At 43.1% G+C, this 21264-nt stretch overlaps 1 protein-coding gene across 1 annotated transcript; it reads right to left on the minus strand.

Moving 5' to 3' along the window:
- Positions 1-200: 200 nt before the first annotated feature.
- Positions 201-19434, minus strand: BBS2 (Bardet-Biedl syndrome 2; the record flags this gene model as incomplete). The annotated part of the gene is made up of 17 exons (XM_083870041.1): positions 201-1231; positions 1898-2046; positions 3071-3183; positions 3627-3764; positions 4187-4318; positions 4921-5050; positions 6079-6250; positions 6830-6974; positions 7759-7898; positions 9748-9883; positions 11182-11268; positions 12133-12237; positions 14369-14446; positions 16924-16986; positions 17258-17383; positions 17764-17991; positions 19318-19434. 17 exons carry the CDS (start codon positions 19432-19434, stop codon positions 1128-1130), a joined length of 2163 nt encoding a protein of 720 aa, XP_083726167.1. The 3' UTR covers positions 201-1127.
- Positions 19435-21264: the final 1830 nt, after the last annotated feature.

Raw genomic sequence — 21264 nt, forward strand, 5'->3', positions numbered from 1 at the left:
AGTAGTGGCTCATAAGAGAGACCATTTAGAGGACATGACTTCTGACAGCCCCAAGAAGCCACCCAATCACTTCAAGATGGGCCAACTCCTCCCTGCCCACGTCACAAATACCATCATATGGTGGCAAGGATGATGCTGATGCAGGAGCACTGGGGCCCAACCTCCATCCTGTGCAGGTTATTTTTAGCTTCCAAAAGAAATTTGCTTTGGCAAAGGTTCTAAAATACCTTTAGATCTGAGATAGAGCCTTACTGTAATATTTTAATCCAATTCTAAGAGATCACACAATTAAACAGGTTTGCGCCAGGAGCCAAGTCATTTTCCAATATCTTCTTCTTTTGATCCCATTAAGTACTACCAGCTCTTCATGATTATGCACCAAGCTTGGGTGTGTCGTTTGTTTTTGTTGTTCCTGAAATGCATCCTTGCCCACCTCAGTATGTGCAGTTTTTCCAGCAGCAGCACAGAACCAGTAGCTGGAAGTAAAACTCTGCAATCCAGGTGTGGGGAGAATGCTGGATATGAAACAGACCACTTCCTACCTGCACAGATCACGGAACTGGATACCTGTCAAAAATCTTCTGGCTTAAGAGCCAGCAAGATGTTACCCTTTGGTGGTTTTCAGGCACTGCTCTGCAGTTAACCTAGACAGCCACACATCCCTGCAATGAAACCCAGGACTCTCCAGCACAGGTAGTTCAAGTGCAAAGGAACTACGCAGCAGAAACCAGAGAAGTTGTTTGGCTTGGGCTTTTTCAACAAATAAACTTAGCAGTACGCATCTCCCCAACTAAATCAGAATAAAATCAGTCAAGCCAGTCTATGTTTTAATGGAAAAGAGCAATGCCTTAACTACAAAATATATTTAAATACATAAATAAGTTACTGTAATAAAAAATAAGTGTGAACTTCTGTCTTGCATAAATACCACATCTGCACTTAAACTCTGATGCTCTCTTCATGGAGCTTTGGTCTCTGTAGTATTTCTCACCTGACAACATAACTACACCACTACCTTTGTAATTACTTCACCCTACAGTGGAGTAGGGGTTTGAATCAACTGCTTGTCATCCATTATTTGCCCAGTGCATGGAATCACTGCCTCTGCACAGCTGCTGCTCCTCTCCCTAAGAAGCTGTTCCCACACGCATTATCCTGAACAGTGTGTTGAAGTTGTTGCTTCTTATTGCATTCCGACAAGCACTGACCACTTGTGTTTTAGGTTTGCCAACTGCAAAGAGGAAAACAAAGGAAAGAAAAGAAAAGAAAAAAACAAACTCAGTTACAGAGTAAAAATCTGGTAAAAATACTTCTTTGATCCAGTCTGAAAATTTAGGGGTTTCTTTCAAATACTTTTTAAACACATGATGAAACACCACCTTTTTTCTAGTACATAAACCCTTTCTCTAAAGAAGAAACCCCTGTAGCTCTGTTTTATGAGAGCTTGTTTGAAGAAGAATGCTATGAACATACAAAAAAGTACCTCCCTCCCCAAAGACCTACAGGACTAATAATGCAGATAAAACAGTCCTGCTTAAATTAGTAGTTACTTTTTTTTAAACTAAGAACTGAAGAATTATAAACTAAGAAATGAAGTAATTCTAAAAACATTTTGAAAGTAGTATGTTCAATAAAATTATCAATTTCTGCCTCATTCAGAAATCTTCAAACTATTTCAAATTGTTCTTTCTAGAACTGTGATCCCAGATTATACTAGATGCTCACAGTTGACTGTCACACATAATTGGCTATGACTAAAGAATGAAATATTACTTCTAGTAACTGAGTTTCAGGCCAAAAAGCCTGAAGTCACTTAACTAACCCAGGTAACCTGTGGGACACACGTGCCTCACTGGGGGTCTGAGACTCCAAATTGCTTTCAAAAACACAGACTTACCACGTAACCGCCCAGCCCTTTGGATTGCCTGATTCACAGCTTTCAGATTATTCAACAGCTCTGTGTGATTGTTGCAACGAATTTTGTACTGATTTATTAAATCTCTGTTCAGGTCATACAGCTCGCTGTACCGTGTCTTCATGTTTTTCCTGGGGAAAAATCAGTCCGGTTATTTGCATCTCTGAGGACAAGAAAGTCATTCCTGGTTTGTCAATATAAAGGTGTAGAAATACACGGCTTGTGTTGGCTACCACAGTCACCTGCATGTCTGCCAGCTACAAGACAATAGACTTGTCTAGACATGTTGGTTATACTCATTATTTTACTAAAAAGCCTCAACAGTCTATTTTTGCAGTTACTTTATCCAGCAAGACAAAGTGGAGATGCCACTTTCCCCAGTGAAAAGTACCACTGCCTTGCAGTAGCTTGGCCCTCTTTGCTGCTGCTCTTCATAGTAAAGCCCAACCATTAGCAGAAAACAGCAATCATAGTAAAAACCTGACACCTAACATTTCTTCCTCGGTGTTCTCAAAAGTACACACACCACAGATATATTAAGGGAAGAAGGCAGGAAAAGCTTGTGGGAACTGACAGTGCTCAGAAAATAGATTTTAGGCTCCAAGTAGCAGCTTGAAGCCTGTGAGAAAGCTGGCCTGGGAAATCATGAGGAGGAACCCAAAAAAATCCCTGTAGATAGCCTCCTCCTGACACCTGCTGTTTTTCCAACTTGTTTATTGGTAGGATGTTTACAAAAAAGGTGGTGCCCTAAAGGACCAATCCTATTCATTGTACTGAAATACTGTATAAAAAGAAGCTGTCTTTCAATAAACTTTGCTATAATGCCCTCCAAAGAAATCCGAGTTCCACATAACATCACTTGGCTGTCCTGAATCATATTGATAAAAGCTATCTAACATATCTCACTGTCTTGAAGTAGAATCACCACACCTGTCCCTACCCTTGCCCTCTTGCCTTCCCCTGACTGGTTTCCCACGTTAAGAACCTGAAAAGGTTCAAGGAGAGCTCAAGGTGAGAGCATCTAATGTACAATTCTACATCAAAAATCCTAACTAGGCAACTCTTGTATCACACCTATGTTTTTCTGTGCTCTTTTCTGCCTGAAAAGCAAAGACTGGCCATTCTAAACCCCAAACACACAAACCAATTGCTCACATGTCTCCCAGGAGCCGGGCATCCTCCGCCTGAATCAGCATGCTGCGGATGAGGTTGGAGTGTTCAGCCATGTCAGCAGTGAGCCTCTGATTCACTGCATGGTGCTCATCCACCTGTCCAAGGCAAACAAGTCATGAGCAAGGGTCCTTGGCACCCTGGGCACACAGGGTTCAGGCTAAACCTCAGCCCAGTGCAATAGGAAATAACATCCCATCCTAATCAACCAGCACCCCTGACACTGTTCTCTTTCCCCTCACTCCCCATTGCAGGAGCAGTAACTTGGCCCCTAGAAGGGGTGAGCATGATGACCTAGACCTAGAGCTCAGTCTCCCAGGCAACATATTTACTTTATCCTAAACAACCAATTGATGGGGACCAAGGCCTGTTCTACAGAACAAAAATAGACAGAAAGTTGAGGGTGTCCCACAGAATATACAAGAGCAAGCCATTGTGGGCTGATTTCTGCAATAAAAATAAAGCAGTTTAGAGATCCTCTCATAAAAAAACTGCACTGACTGCTCATCTGCCTACTTAGAAATGCCCAAAGCCTCCTCACCTTCACCAACACCTTCCGCAGCTCCTCAAAATATGCAGGAAAATCTGCTTCCACCTGCAAATCTTCAATGGCCAGGAAAGAGGCCATTGACTGGATAATGTCACCAGCTAGATCAATATCATCTGTGTTGATGGAAATCTGTCAGAAAGGAAAGAAAGACCAGGCTGAAAGCAGGTCTTTTTATCAAGTGGGCATGGGCAAGCTCTAGAGCTTTCAGTAGACAAGAAGACACAATTTCAAGGGGGCTTTTATTCAGGTTTGGGATAGGCATCTGTGCACACGGGACCAGTGCAGAAGTTACAGGCAGCTTTGTGCCTCACATTATGGCTCCCTGAAACAATTCTGTGATGAAACAATTTCTCTCCTTCCTACAGATCCGCAGACTAAGCAGTTTACTTCACTATCAGGCCCTGGAATTTTACCCACCGACAGTAAACGGACACAGAAGTTTCCAAAACAAGAGTATTTTCTCTGCCTGTTTAGTCATCCTTCACTTTTCCTGCATCCTACTGGCAATATGACTACACTGTTTTCACTGGGGTATCCAGGGAGGTACTCACCTCTCCACCAGGCTTGATTTTGATGCAGAGCTGACCTGCATTACGAAGGGAAGTGAAGCAAACCTGAAAGGGAGCGCTCTGAAACTCTGCATCCTCTGGCAGCAAGAAGCTCTGATTCAGCCACATAACGATCTTGCAAAAATAAAATTAAGAGCATCAGCCATCCCTTCAGGGTGGAAAGCCTCAGGAACCACACAATGTCCCTGCACACGATGTGCACCAGAACACTGTGTCCAGGATACCCTGGAAATTTCGTTTACTAAATTTCATCCCATAAACCCACGTCATGAACTTCTCAGAATGAGGACAGTTGAATCCTTCCACCAAAGCTGAATACTCCTAAAATAATCAAATCCAATAATCAGAGACTGCTACAAAACTGAGCCACTACCTGAGCACTGTGCTGCCTTTTTCCAGTTACCTGCTCATTTACAAAATTCAACACTCACTACAGGTCTCCTGCTGTCAGCAGGCACACAGCAAACAAGATAATATCTGAAACACCTTCTGATCTAGGCCTTTAGTTCCTGCAGGAATTCCTGATGCTTGGAATGCCTCATTTGAATCATCTTTTAAAGACAGAAGAAAGCAGGGTTGATTTGAAATACACAGACTCCTAAGGCCAGTAGTGCAGTTCACAGCATAATTTTTCCTTTGCTATTGGAAATCTCAAGCTGATTGCAAACCCTCCACCTACGCAAGACTTGAAACCAGGAAGAGGAGCAGAAACTCACCCTTTGTGGCCTCTCATTCATGGTACAGTTAACAAAGCTCAGGGGCTCTGTGGCCGAGTCTGGGCTGCTCAGGGCATACATGGAAAAGCGGGGAAGCTGTCTTGTCAGCTCAAATACATGGAACTGTGTGCTGGAAGCAATCCAACAGAAAAACAGAGTTAGAAACAACAGGGATTCACCTATTCCAATGGTTCCTGGTTCTTTTTTAGCTGAGGACTGACAGCCACAGTTTCCAGTTACATAATCAGCCGCTTAATGCTTCCCTGGAAGAAACACTGAAACTTGGAAATTCCAGGCCTATCACGAGGTTGTATGATACCTCCCCATTGCTGTCATTCTCAATAATCCTTCTACTGAAGTGTACTCTCTAGGCTAATGCATGTACAATTTTACTTTATGATTGGATATTTTCTTTACAAGTTCAGTGAAGTCTCATGAAAAGAAATAATAAAGGCAAATAGAGAAAACAGAAAGGGAATTCAGTCCTATACAGTCTTTCTGCAGTGGGTGGCTAGCTCTCAAAATATGCCTCCCTGCTCAGGGAAAGAATGCTGCATTCTCAGGCACCAACAGCTCTGGCAGACAGATGTGAGCAGGAAGAAAACTGTTTTCAAGGGTATATGAAGAGACATTTTATTTTCTACAGAGAGATATTTATATGGGAGACTGGAAAAATGTTGTCTTGAAATCAAGCATGTGTTACTTTCTATCTGCCCTAAAGCCAAACGGATTCAGGGTTACTTTATAGCTTGAGAGACAAAGCTGTGTCTCCACAGTGTTCAAGTACTCCTTCCAGAGCAGCCACCATCCAGGGCCCAGTCCCTTAGGGACAACACGATAGAGTCTCTTCATCTCTTGATTCCCTCCACATACCCACAGTAAAACATCTCCTGGACAAATGTGCATTCCTTCCCTAAAGGCACAACCAGAACACAACAGAGCATTTCAGAGCATTTAGACTTTGTCTGGAAAAGAGCCAGTGCCACAGGAGTATCAGTTTTTAAGAAAGCATCCCAGCTCTCCTTTCAGTAAGACAGAAGAATGGGACACCCAGAAATTAACGGTGCACTTCCAATGGGACAAGCACGAAACCACATTATTGCTGTTTCCTGGTCCCACAGTTCTAGAGACCAGCAGAGATCACACCACAGAACTCACCTGTTTCGGTAACCCACAAAGGCTTTGATGTGCAAATCCACAGGGACATCTTTGGGTGGAGTAAGGGGAACACGAACGCAGCCCGAGAGGTTCTGGAGACTGGGGTGGACCACATGGCTCTCTCCTTCAAATATGCCCTCAGCAAAGATCAGCACAGCACGGATGATTGTGTCTTAGCAATAGGAAGAAAAAGCAGTTCCCAAATTAAAAGCTGTCCTCTGGCAACAAACTGTCACTGTTTTCAGAATTAAGCATGTTCAACTCCTTATATCCCTCCTCTGAATTGTTAAAATATCTCAGACAACCAGGACTACCACATCTGGACTTGACTGCATCCTAGCATGCCTGCTGCAAGGTCAATTTGCTGTCTTGGGGTAGTTCCAGTTTGGCATGTAAAGCCAACTGGGATCCAGCTGCATTTATGCAACACCTTCACTAATGCAGCTGTGGGTTGGTGTTTACAGTCAATACAAGAAGTGCTGCAGGGATCACCAAGGCTGGTTTCATCCAAGGTAAATGTTAATTGCCTCAGAAAATAACACATAATAAGAAACAAATTCCATCAAACTCCTCTCCCCTAAGACCCATCCAAGGAACATAGCTTGATTCAAAACTCTGTGAAAGGAAAGAAACCACAAAAGGGACGTTGCAGACAATAAAGAGGAGACATTCAAATCACCAGCTAAATATAACTAAAAATTTGCATGATTTTACCTGAAGTGAATATCAATGGTTGCAGGTTACCACTCACCATTTGTGGTGGAAATACACAGCTCCACATGGGCAGACTGGCTGTCAGAGCCCAGATTAACTGAGAGGGTTGTCTGAAGTTGGGTGTTTGCTGGAATCACACCTCTCTCCTCATCAGCTTCCTTCAACTGAGTGTTTAATTCAGCCTGTTACAGAACACATACCCTTCAGTATCAGAACTTCAAAATTTTCATTCAAAAAACCAAGAAAACACATGCACAAGTCAGTTCTCTTCTCTTTCAGAAGATGGTTGCATTACAGCAAGTCCCAGGCACTTCCAAGTAGCTGAGTGGTGGTTGGATTAGTCATGGAGCTATGGACACATGGGCTACAATGCATTTGAGTGCTTCACTATGGATGGACCTCAGCTCTGTACACAACCCTTTTACTCAAAAAACATTTCACATAAGTCAATTTTAAACACAATCTTACAGAATTCCAAGCTTCTGTCATGGTGGTCATTTGCTGATCAAATATGAGTTTGCTCTTTCCTCAGACTGCTTTTTGAAATGTTCACCATCAAGCCACAAGTGTGATTCCTACATCCTGGCAGTGCTCCCAGCCCTCACCCAGTGATCTAATCCTCTCACACAATTCCCTCTGACTCCCAAGATGGCTTATGCACTCAAAACTACAATTTTCAGTCATAAGCCAAAGCACAAGGCTGAAGGGGATCAAGCTCTAAACACAACTGCTCTAGCAAGAGGAAGAAGCAAAGAAAGCATTATTAAAATACAGAAAGCAAGTTCTGAACTTGCACAACGAGCAAGCCAAATGCAGAGGCTGGAGCCCCCAGCAGACAATCTCACTGCATCCTGACAAGCTACAGCTCTGACTTGTCTGAACTGCCCCACAACCGCTTCCCAGATTACTCTGGATTTATACCAACAGGAAGGTGTGTCTTGGCCCTACACGTTATTTAAGCAGTACCTTTGCATTTTCCTCATAATTTTTCAACTCCAGAAGCAGATTTTGTTTCTTTTGACTAAGTTCTCGGATAAGATCCTGCTCAGCACTTGTATCCATTAGGTTCCCTTTCATTTCCTCACCTCCTGGCAGATAGCCTCGGACTGCACAAAAACAAAACATAGCCCATTTCAGCAAAGCCTTCAAAAGCCTGCCCAGAACTTCAGTTTCTGTGACATGATTCCCTTGTACCACCTCTGCAGTTCTAGTCTTCAGCTAGTACTATTCAGCTGAAAACCTGAGCATTGAACTGCACATTAAAAAAAAAAAAAAAAAAAAAAAAAAGTGAATTTCCAACCTGTTTTTAAGCTGTACTCACCTGACCAAACAAGTGCAGCACCCAGTCGTTTTGCAACAGGATTCCCACTGCAATCATTCTTTCAGGTGCTTAGGCAAGTTTACAATTATGCAAAATTAATAAAATGTATACCTGGACTTCTACAGCTGGTCAGAGTTGTTGTTGCTGTCTGGAAGTGACTGTAAGTCACTGTTAATCAGCCAGAAAACAAGATTTACCCACACTAGTTTTTCCCCAAATCAAGGGATACTTCACTTCAAGGGGTAAGACTTGTAACCCAGTGGAGCAGAGTGTTATGGAAATACCTGTCTGTGGACACAGAGGACCTGAACAGGTGAGGAGACAACTTTCATTTTGCTCTAAGTCTGTGCGCGCTGATTGCAGCTCTGACAATAAAAGCCTGTGACAAAAATCTTTTAGCTGGGAAGAATATGTTGCCTGACTGCAAATGACTGCTGCCCTGTAAAAAGTTGTATGGAACTTGAAATCATTCAGTTTCCACACTGTCCTCCAATGAAAGGACACATTTTATTATTTCAAATAATAAATAATTTATTTAAAATGAGAGCAAATAATTTATTTAAAATGAGAGCAAGAGAAGAACTGCTGCAACACAGGAGAATGCCTCATGTAAAAGGATGCTGGTCCCAAATAGAACTCCAATAATATTGTCTATATAACCTCATATAACTAATTATCAAGGCCTAAAGGGAGCCCCATCGTGCCAAGGCTTGTTTACAATGGACCCCTCAGAAAAGGATGATCATGTTCAGTGATACCAACCTACAAAACTCTGCTAAGAAAAGATCCTCCAGAACTGCTTACAATGCTTCCCTTCCATAAGCTTGGGAAAAAAAGTTTATGAGCTGAAGCCCAAGTGCAGCAAATCCCCACAGCCTGTGATTAAGACAGACAGCAGAAGACTGCTATTTAACAAGGACAGGCTTTTGTTTCAAATGGGTTGTGCCAGACCTGCTTGTCTCAGGCCACTGACGCCAAGGAGTCGGATAATCACACCAGTGTCTTTCCCAGAGCCATCCCTGTAAATTCATACTAAGCTTATTTAAATCATCTGTGATCGTATTTATTTCCACTCACAATAACGAGGTCTGACTTCTTGAATGCATGGTGGGATATATCCACCACTTCTCCAGTCTCAGGATAGCATTTTCCAGGAAACAAAGTGCTGTTAACATCTAAAATTTCTAATATAAAAATTCTTTGTCTGCAGAAGACCAAAACACACACACCCTTATTTCCTTAATCACCTTTTACCTACTATAAAGCAGCCAAAAAATTAAAACATAGAAAAAAAAGATTTCGTATACATTCATCTATTATAATGTAGCCTGAAGAACCAGAGTCTGTCCTGAATATCATTATATTTGAATTAGGATGGGGTTTCTTCCATTAGACAAATGAATTTTGATAGTTTCTTGGATCATAATGAAACACGTGCTGATCCTCATAGGGAAGGCAACATTCAAAATCCTGTTTGCAGATAGCGTAACTCAAAATTCCCCTAACTGTAGATAAAGCAGTGGGAATTTGGCACACAAAACGCTGGAACCAAAACGATGTTTAGCTAACCTGAGATGATGAGATGTGCCTGATATTGCTGTGTATTACATTAATATCCTGAACAACACTTTTACCTTCACCATCAACTGAGCAGCAGATTAACTGGGTGCTCCCATCCATTCTGTAATCCCCCTCCACCAGTCCTGCAATCGAGGAAGCAAAGTTGTCCTTAAAGATGACCTCCCCTGTCCGGTCACTGCGTGCATCAACCTGGAACAACAAAAGTTCCAAGCCCTGGCATGAAGAGAAAAGCCAACTCCAAAACACATGTCATGCCATACTCTGAGTTGTTAACTGAATCCCAGCTCTGCTCACAGAACTGCAGGTGAAATTGCAGCTCTGCTCATCCAAACACCACACGTGAAAAAAGTACTATTAAGAAATGACCTCTAGGCAGACTCTAGAAGGAGCTAGAAGGAACTTCTCTTCAGAGATCCTTCCCTAAGTTACAAAACTAAAAAAGGAAGGAAATAAAAGGGACTGCAAGTCTGCACTGGAAAGGTTATGCACATATGATGCAGCAATGATGGGACTAAACCAGAAATAACTTTAATGCAGTATTTACAACCTCTCCTCTCAGCTGCAGCCTTTGTGTGGTGAATTATTTTTATACACAAATACCACAACCTTCAATTATCTTTAATTCGATAAGAAGGGTGAGGTGGGCTCAGTTCCATGCACTTTGTATTTTCGAAAGCACAGGTCAAAGCATTACTCTTTATATGGAGTATGGACTGCTTCAGACCAACAAATTGGGTACAGACAACCAGTGGAAAATCAACAGAAGCAAAGCAAGGAGAGGTTCTCTCTTTAACAATGTTACACATCTAATCCAATGTAAATTACAACACATCTGGGCTCCAGACTGCCAGCTTGATATGAATTTATTAAAGTGCCGCAGGCTAACGAGAGTAATAAGAGGTGTGAAGAAAAAAGCACAGCTTTACAGAAAAACCTGGCAAGCTGCATCCAGGAGAGATGTGGCAGTTAAAACAGTCATTTCTGACAAAGGGGAATACCAAGGAACCGGCTTGAAAGACTGAAACTGAGCTGTATAGAATGCCTCTACATAAAATGAAATAATGCTTGATTAATCCTGCCACAGTCAAGACTGACACTGCTCTCCTGTTACATAACTGCTTTGTCTTCCCTGTAGTTTGGGAACACTCAGAACACACTGCAGAGGATTATTAGCGTGTCCTCAAGACACACCTGAATAGAGACACTCAAGAACTCTAGGATGTGGCATATGATCTCTGCTGCCATGGAAACAACTTGCCACACCTTAGCAATTGACTCTGAGCTAAGCAGGGGAAGCAGCTTTTCTCTGATCTTGCACTTGGCACAGGACTCACCAGCCAAACTAGATTTATTGCAAGAGATCTGCAGTGCTCAGGTTTCAAAGTATTGCTCATTTTTTGGTTGCTGTTCTTCAGATAACTTAACAGCCTTGTTCAAACACAGTCCCTATTTCTACAGCTCCTCATTTTCCCCCTGTATAGACTCACCTTCCCATTAGACCAGCCAGTGATCAACTCACACACTCCATCAGAATTCAGGTCAAACGCGTGTATGCTCACTGCTTGATTTTTTGACTGAGGGCAGGAAAGAAAGGACAAATTAAGCTTGGGTAGATTCTCTAAACATCATATGCTTGCCTCTTGGAAAACACTGGACTGTGAGACTACAGAGAGTACAGAAAGGAATACAACCATGCCTCTTAACAGGAAGTTTGAGCATTACTATTTCTAGGGTCACAGACACATGTGACATCTTAGCCCTTGCACTACTAATCCAGTACACTGTTTTCAAAGGACCTGATCGTTCCCTTAAATATATTTCCATCCAAGCAGATGATTAGAACTCACAAAAACAAAGTATAAAAAACCAAATTCTCTAGGGAAAAAGGTATCAGGGCCTCAACACTGTCATAAAATTAGACTACTGAGGACAACCATGAGCCTCTTCCTGACACCTCTTGAGGAATCTTCTTATTACTACTAAATATACTATTCTATGTTATATTAAGAATATTAAAATGAGCATCAGGAAAGGATCTTGCCAAACTGATTTGCTGCAGCAGGAAATTGCTATTGATGAGAAAAATTAACCTTGAACACAGACAATGAAATATTTCAGTTTCTGAAAAAGAGTGTATTGATTCAACCAGAGGACTTTCTAACATGAACTCGAATATCTCTTGTTAAGCTGAAGAATCCCTGGTTGTATCACTTTTGTTCAAATCACTACCAACAGCCCAAAAGTACTGTAGGAACTGACCTGGTATTTTTATATGAGCCTATAAAAACAGGTAGATTTTGTAAGAACAAAATTACATTAAGTTCTCTGCTCAGCAAAGTTCACCTAAGGGTAACATCAGAATGACCTGAAATTAGATACCAAGTCTCCTGGCAGTCTTCAAGCCTCCAGTGATGATGATACTCCAGCAGTGGACTAACCTTAATCCTCCAGTAGCGCGCAGTCTTGCTGTAAACGCCGACGGTGCCGTTGGCCAGAGCGTAGCCAAAGCGACTGCCGTACATGGGGCTAAGGGCAGTGACAGTCTAGTGGGGAAGGCAGGGACACACAGGACACACGAGTGAGAACTTGTGCAACTTCAACTAACAGGGAACAGGCTATAGATATGTCATACAGATCCTACATTTCTTAAATGGTAAGTCAATCTGTTGTAGGAAGTGTTGAATACTGAATTAACTACTTTTAAGAATCAGTCTGAAATCACTGAAGGCCTTGTAGGATTTCCTCACACAAGCTGTATTGCCAGTGTTAGGACACACTTCAGCAAGGATTGCAGAACTGCCCTCAAACTGTGTACTTTGACCAACTATTTCCTACCACAGGTAGCAAAACAACTGCTCATAGGATTCCTGTGGTCATCATTGAGAAACTACAGACAATATTCCTTAAGCTTAAGGAGCTGATGATGCCAAAAGTTCAACTTGACTGGGTTAGGAAAGACCCAGAAATATTATTGGTAGAGAATCTTTGCCCAGTACTAGTAAGATAAAAATTAAAAACTCCCACAGCTGGACTCCTTTGGAACAAAACTGGAACACCAGGCTAGGTGTCCTACCTGAATAAGCTCTGGGGAAAGAACTTGGCCTGTCTCTCATCCTTTTAAGACCCATTCCTCATTGAGCTACAGTTCTCAGGGCTTGGAAATGCAGGTTTTTCCACACACTGAGACTAGAGATTTTAATGTCAGGAGGAACAATTACAATCATCTGTCTGGTCTTCTACAATGTAGCACAGGAGACTTCCTTGAATTAAATTCTTCCCAAACTTCTTACTTAAAATCATATGACTGTGTTCCTTGGATCTTTTACCACAAAACTTTGTTTCCAAACCCTTTATCTTTTCCTCTCACAATCTTCTGCAGAATCTTTCCTAAGTATCAAACTCAATTACAAGCACCCAGTAAGGACAGAAGACCACAGCAACAGACAAACTCAAAGGTAACAATAAACCCACATTTATTGTCTATTTATAAGAAGCACAACAATCTATAGCTTCAGCTTCACCAGAGTAAGTGATTAAAAACAGAAAATGAAAAGTATCCAAGACTTCCAAATCAAACATAATGTACAAAGACACTGTTCCCTGAATTTACCTTCCTAAAAAGAAAGGTTTTGATTCAGCTGTGTCCTTTTATCTTAGAACAGTAGAATTGTAACAGGCCTCCTATGACTGCAGGTGTGAATTTAGAACAGTTCTACTGAGGATCTGGAAATAAATCATGCTTGAGAGTGGCAGACCTTTAGCATCCCTTTAACTAGAAATATCTAATGACCAGACTAGCCACTGCACAGATAGCAGGACATATTACAGAGCCAGTTCTAATTGTAATGATAGTAACAACCTCCTTTTCCAGAACAGTACGTGGCTTTGTCTTTTATAGCTCTTCATAAGTGGTTTATCAGCTAAGCCTTTTAGTCCCATCTTGAGCAGCAGGGAGGCCTCAAATGTTTAAGGACAAAGGTCTGTGACCTTACTCTACCTTGGGTACAGAAGGGCCGTGAGAAGACTGAGAACACTTCTAAATGCAGTGATAAGGATATTTTACTCCCTTCCTAGAAACCAAAATCAGTGGGCATCTTCTCTCAGTTCTAAAGCTAAACAGCCATCCTACATCTTTCATTTATCCCTCTGGAAACCTGTCTGCCCCATACCTTACATTAGTCACTACAGCTCTTTTTATATAGCCAGTGTGTAACTCCAAACGCAATACAATCTTCCAGTTTTGCCTGGGCATTCCCCTTCTACCCTGCCATGCACTGTCTGGATATAACCACAGGGACAAGTTACATCATCATGATTCCATCAAAAACATATGAGGAAAACAGCAGAACACATCCTTTTACTCACAGGACACTAAGAGCTTCAACCGCAATGCAGCAACCTTAATCACCCTTGCACAGGGTCCTGACTGTCAGCCAAGAATAGTCACTTTTCTCAGTGGGGTGAAAGGTTTGTAAATAAACAAAGCAAAAAGCCCCCTGCATAATGAAAGGCATTATTAAACTCGAACTTTTGCAGTTCTAGCAGAATAGATACTGTGCCAAATAGTTGAGTAACTACTTAACTACACAATAAATCTGAACCAGAGAAGCTTTAGAGTATACAACTTTCAGCTCTGTCAGCAACTATAATAAACACCAGCCAGAAATAATTTACCTCTGTCTCTGACATTTCTGCCACAATCTCATCTTCTTTAAACACGCGGATGTCAAAATCTTCAGAGCCAACAAGAAGCTGAAAAGAAGTAATGTTCCTTAAAAATAATTATTCAAGCTAAGGACATAAGCACCAGGATCCAGCCAGCCAGAAAAACTTTTAACAGACCTATGAAATGCTCCCAGTGTTCTACTGAAGACCCCTAATTAAAAAAAAAAAACCAACCAACCAAACACACACAAAAAAAAACCCAAGACAAACAAACCCCAATGAATTCAGGTATCAACCACCTCTGCTCCTCCAATCTAAGTGGTAGCTGCCACTACTGCAAAGTAGGACTAAAATTTGCTTTATCTTGTTGTAAATGATTATACCAATAGGCATTGAATTGGGTCTTCTGCATCCTCACTCCTTAATATTTCCTACATTTTAGTTCTTTTACTGTCTCCTAGTTCACCAAGTAGAAGGCATTAAATGGAAAAGAGCCCAGTGGAAATGTTCATAATGAAGATGGAGATAATTATCAGATTCTCTTTTGCAAAGTGAAAAACCAAGGAACAGATCTGATCCGTACCTTGTCCATAAAGTCATCTATTAAATCAATGACAAACAGAATTACATATCAAACTACAAAACCTGGCAGTACTTCTCCCCACAGAAACCCATGAGTCTTTCATCTTTACTTGGCAAAAGAGATACAAATCCATAACAAAGTTGGATTTTTAAAAAGATTAAAGGCTGGTTTTCTTCCCAAGTAAGGATGCTTCAGATTATGTCAACCTAAATCACACCAAGCTAAGTCTACTGCAGCTACTGAAATAATTTGCAACAGTTAACATATTTAAGAAGCAGAGATTTCTTGACCAAGTTGCAATCACCAGCAAAAGGAAACCAGATAAAACCACACAATCCTGAAACAATTACTGGTGATGCTGGATTTTCCAGAGGTCTCTAGATTTTGTTGTTGTTGTTGTTAGTTTGATTCACAACATCCACCTCAGTGACTTTCATTCCACTCAACAGAAATTTGAAAGAGCAAGTCAAAGACTTGCCCCACGAGTCTTTTGCAAGATGGCAGAAAGTAACCTTCATGAATCTAAAAATCCTGAGGAAAGCAGTGACAAGTTAATTCTGTTAGCTGCTAAAAGTATATTCATGCAGTTTTAAAATCAGTCAATTTAAAATGTGAACATGTTTTTAACTGGGGCAGAAAGAACAGAAATGAAGCTAACATAGTCATTTACCAGGCAAGACACAAAGTGATCATTTAGGAAGCTGCTTCTGTGCATTTTCTCAGAACTTCAGTTTTAAATTAGAGGCAGCTTCACAAAAGCCACAAATAAAGGTAAATAAATAAGTAAAAACCCTTTAAAATCACCTAGATAATTTTAAGATTAAAAAGAACCCTGAAAACATATCAGTAAATGAAGGTTGGGGTGACTGGACAACAAGTTAGTTGGATATTGTATCCTACTCTACTTAGCTCAAAGTAGCACCAGATCACACTAACTGCTTCTATCAAGCAGAAAAATGTAACAAAACCCATTTGAAAGCACAAGTGCAAACCAGTTGCAATTAGTAACATAGATCAGTTTCCTGGTCTCTGAATCCTTATATACTGTCTCTACTTTCTACAAACACCTCTCAGCACATTAAAAAAAATACAAAGTAGAGCTGCGCAGAAATTGATTTGAAAACTTGAAACTATCTCACTTCCTGAAGATCCCAATCAAGCAGGGTCTGTATCAGTTTAGTGCTAATAAAAAGCACATGAAAACTATTGAGGCCCTTTACACATCACTCTTACATAGTCCAACGGGATATTTCAAATGAGGATTTTTCAGGACCTAAACAAGGAAGCTCAATTATGTTTAAAGTCTTAAGATAGATTGCAAAAGTAAGTATTTTTAGCATAATGATTTAACTTCTTATTGATTTGCATTTGATATATACTAGGAAGCCATTTCTCTTCTTAAAGATTCATATTTAGAAGCACAGTTGTTAATTTGGGACAAAGAAATGTTTCCAAAAGGGAATGAATTTGAACACAAATTCACAATTTCACCCATCTCCTGCAGCCTGCATGATCAGAATGGCAGCTGTTTCCTATTGTTTGTCTCACATCGCTATCAACAAGATGTGTGTTACAAGTTATCATAATTTTAAATCGGCAAACAAAGAGTATTTCATTTCCCCATGCCAATATAAGGAAACAGAAGGGCTGGATGTGAAGACAGATTTCTGGATTTTACCAAGGGTAAGTGAAGCTTTTCAAAAGAATAGCTTTTTAAAAGTTCACTTTTACATATAAGCTTGCGAGTTGTTTCTCTGAAATTTAAAACAGTTCATAACCATATTCAAGAAATACCACTGAAATAAATGCCTTGCCAACTGATGATCACAGGCATTTCATTGTATTACTCCTGACACAAATAAAAATGAGAAACTATAACTGATTATGTAAGTCAGTTGTATTTGATAATCTAAGTTTTTCTATTATCATTTCACTACAAGACCACAAGAACAGCTGAATTTATGTGTAAATGGTTACAAACCTCAGTTTTCCCATCATCATCAAAGTCACAGAGTGCCAATGAACGAACATTATCTCCAGTAACCTACAAAGAGAAGGACAGTACTCACTGATGGTCATTGCTGTCAGAAGCTGAATTATTTTTATTATCTCGACTGCAACAGAACAATTGACACAGTGTTCAAGCAACATCTGACTGCACTGAATACATGGCGAAAATACAGTTTAAGGCTGAGATAAATTAAGAACAATCAGCAACTAAATTAATAGTTATCCTATTTTTAAAAAAATCAAGATGATTTAGTGCCATCGAAAGAATCTTCTAATAAGATCAAAACTATTATGTATGGTCTTACCGTCCAAAAACGGTCATTTCCCTCATAATCAAAGCCCTGCAGGGCACAGTTTCCACCAATAATAGCAAGGGGAGGTGAAATATCTCCCAGCCTTCCAAGAACTATTGCATTGGCTCCATCTGAAACCTGCAGAGAAGCATTAAAGGAAAAAGAAACAGCAGACAATAATACATCAGACCACACAAATGAAGAAGAGAGCTTCCAATATTATCAATGTCAGTTTAGCTAAGCTCTGAATGCCTATTATTTTTTTTTTAATTTGGTCTGGCTAGGGGATGTGACATGTGAATGCAATGTATGTGCAAGAGTAAATTTTCATATATTAATTTTGAAATACTGTAGATATTCTAGAGACAAAATGTTCTGAATATAGCAGTAGGAATAATGCATAGCACAGACACATAATTAATTGGCAAAGTAATGTAAAAACTGTAATCTTTACAACCCAAAGAAACAGAAAATTATGGAGCTACTAAAAAAAAAAAAAGACAGTTAAATCAACTTGCCTCTCTGTAAAACAAATCTGAGTTGTTATACACATCGTAGGCCAATAAATTAGTCTGTGTTCCAACCAGAAGACAATCATAACCCAGCTGAGGGTTCAGCACCCCTGAAGTCAGACAAGTGATCCCTTGATTAATGTTCAGAAGAGAAATGTCTGAATCTTGGTTACTTTGCACCATTCGGTTTGTGTTCGTTCTCTGTCCTCGGGCATGAGGATTGTGAATAAAAACCTGTAGAAACAAAGATATAAATATAAATACACACATGTATCTGTTTGTATACAAACAGTAAAGACTATTGTTCGGATAATAACTGCGATGGCAGAGAAGGCATTCACTCAATCTAAATGTGGACAAAAGACAGGGGGTTTTACTGACAATAGTATTCCTCACAGTTATTCTTTACACCATACTAGAGAAAAGGAAATGGCAGGAAAAACAGTGCTCTGGCCAGTGGAGTTGCAACATCATTGTTTTGTTTATTTATGAAAATGACAACTGACAAGTCTTCAGAATAAGGCAAAAATAGGAAACCAAAGAGAGTAACAACAAACTAAACAAATTACCTCCAGCTGGTAGCAGTATTTCCAAAACACCTCAAACATTTAGGACAATTTACTTGGTACATATCTGTAACCTCCATCTGTAGGTGAACATGGTTAATTTAAAAGGGATGAATGATAAACACGGTTTTACTCTCACTGACCAATGCTCAGTCACTGTAACTGCCTGGAGCCAAGTCAGAGGATCACAGGCTCAGTTTGCTTTCTGGCTGTGTAGTCTGTCCCTCAGACAAGCCATTGTTCTATGCTGTACCTAAAGGTGCCAAAATAAAATTAATAATGCAGGGAAACATCAAAGATGAACCCTGTTTGCATTAACAACCTGAGTGTCTCTGTAGGTTTATGCTTCAACCTATGCTTTATTACTCAGGTTGTACTTAATCCTGTTTTGTTTATGTTTCTAACTCAAACACAGCACACAGGATGTTCTCTGTTCCCGTCAAGCCGTTTGTGCATCACCCACAGAAACCTCAGCCCCGTTATCAGCACAGAGCTTGGTTTGTAACAGTGCCAAGGCTTGCTGCTCCGAGAACTGCATGATAAAACCCATGGCTTCAAAAAATCCCATTGTCGGCTAGAAAACGCGATTTTCCTTAGCGACTTGGGTTTGTGGACTGGTTCAGGCTGGAAGAAGCCACAGAAGTCATCCAGTCCAACCTCCTGCTCCAACAGGGTCCCCCAGAGCGTGTTACTCCAGGTTGTGTCTAGACAGCTTTTGAATATCCCCAGGGCTGGAGATTCCACAGCCTCTCTTTGCTACTGCACTTGGTCACCTGCTATCAATGTTGGCAGGCTCGCCGCTGCAGCGGAGCGAGGCTTGAGCACCCCGTGCCCGCACCCAGCTCGGAGGTTTGGGCCACGGGTCCCCAGCTCCTGGCTGGGCTCAGCCCCGGTGCAGGGGAACCGGCGGGGTCAGCGCGGCTTCCGCGGCCGCTGCCGGGGCTGCTCTGCCCGGCCGGGCCAGGCCGCGCCGAGGCTGCTCCTGCCTCGTTACCTTGCCCGCCTGCGTGGCGGCTGCCAGGCAGGGGTGTGTCCCGTCGTACCGGCCCAGCGCCACCATGCGGGGCAGGATCTTGTGGTTGAGCTTCAGCGTGAACACGGGCACCAACATGATGGGCGAGGGGCCGCGGGGCGGGGCGGGAGAAGCCGGGCCTGGCCGGGCCGCGGGACCGCGCCGGACGGGGATCCGCCGGCACCGGCACCGCACCGCGCACGCGCGGGAGCCGCGTCAGCCGGAGGGGCGCGGCCCGAGGGGCGGCCGGCAGGGGGCGCTGTGGGCCGGGGCGGGGGGGGGGTTGGTGTGAGGGGAAGATGGGGGAGCCGGGGGCAATGGGGGATATGGAACTGGGGAGATGAGGGATATGGGACCGGGGAGCAGCACAATAAGACCGGGGACCAGGGCAATGGGACCGGGGGCAATGGGGGAGATGGGACCGGGGGCAATGGGGGAGATGGGACCAGCCAGCAGGGCAGTGGGACCGGGGGAATGGGGAGATGGGACTGGGGAGCAGTGGGGGCGATTGGGGGAAATGGAGGAGATGGGACCAGGGCAATAGGACCAGGGGCAATGGCGGAGATGGGGACGGGGAGCAGGGCAGTGGGACTGGGCAGCAGGGCAGTGGGACCGGGGGCAATGGGGGAGATGCGGACGGGGAGCAGGGCAATGGGACTGGGCAGCAGGGCAGTGGGACCGGGGGCAATGGGGGAGATAGGACCAGGGGAACAGGGCAGTGAGACCGGGAACAATGGGGGAGATGGGGCCGGGGACCAGGGCAATAGGACCGGGGGCAATGGGGAGATGGGACCGGGGGCAGTGGGGGAGACTGGGGGCAACAGGGGAGATGGGACCAGGGAGCAGGGCAGTGGGACTGGGGGCAATGGGAGAGATGGGACTGGGCAGCAGGGCAGTGGGACCAGGAGCACTGGGGGAGATCGGAGGCAATGGCGGAGATGGGACCAGGCAGCAGGGCAAGGGGACTGGGCAGCAGGGCAGTGGGACTGAGGAAGCAGTTGGTGAAGCAGGGGTGGAGGCAGATGGGGGAGATGGGGTAGCACTAGGGGGCAGTTGCAAAGGTCGGGGCAGCTGGAGGTCAACTGAAGTGTAGGACTGGAGGAGGTGAGGGGCACTGACAGATACAGGAGGGTAGGGGATGCAACTGGAGATATTAGGGTGCATCTGGGAGAGCTGGAGTGTGGGATTAGGGGGCCAGGAGGACAAATGCAGAGGTCAGAAGAGCTGAGAGGCAGTTTGGGATGCAGGGGGCAGTTAGGGGAGATGGGGGGCAGTGGGAGGTGTGGAACTAGGGCAGGCATTTGCAGAGGTGAGGAGAACCGGTGGAGCAATTGGAGGTACTGGGGGGCAATGGGGACAGGAGGACAGAGGCAATTTCCCCCCTGGGCAGCCGCAGTGGCCTCCAACACCCACATTGCCACCTCAGTCCCAGCTTCTCCGCAGGGTCAGGACCCAGCTGGGGCCAGGGGCTGTCCTCTCTTTGTCCTCAACACCCTTGCCTCACCCTTTGCTGCCTGCCGGCTGCCATACACACCCTTACTTACACTTTGCCAGGAGCATCTCCAACTGAGAGGTCTCCAAGCCAGTAAAACCCAACCCAGAGTTACAATGTCCCGTGAAGCCAAAAGCACAGCCTCAGAACATCATTAGTGCTGTTTTGTGGGATTATGCTCTGGATCCTACAGAATTCAGCCACTGGGGCACTGGGAGGAGGTTGGAGATGAGGGGAACAGAGGGCAAACCCTCACAGAGCCACAGTGTAAACAGTGATGCTGGTGCCCATCCTGATGTGGATTTTGGTATTTAGACCCTCATGGGTCTCCCTGCAGTGCCCACTCCCTGCCCAGACACAGACCAGATAGGGAAACCCTGGCTCAAGGTTATGACTTTAGAAATTCTCAAATTATTTTAGGTTTAAGAAATATTTTA

The sequence above is a fragment of the Zosterops lateralis genome (assembly GCF_965231275.1).
Source record: "Zosterops lateralis genome assembly, chromosome: 12".
Taxonomy (NCBI): Eukaryota; Metazoa; Chordata; class Aves; order Passeriformes; family Zosteropidae; genus Zosterops; species Zosterops lateralis.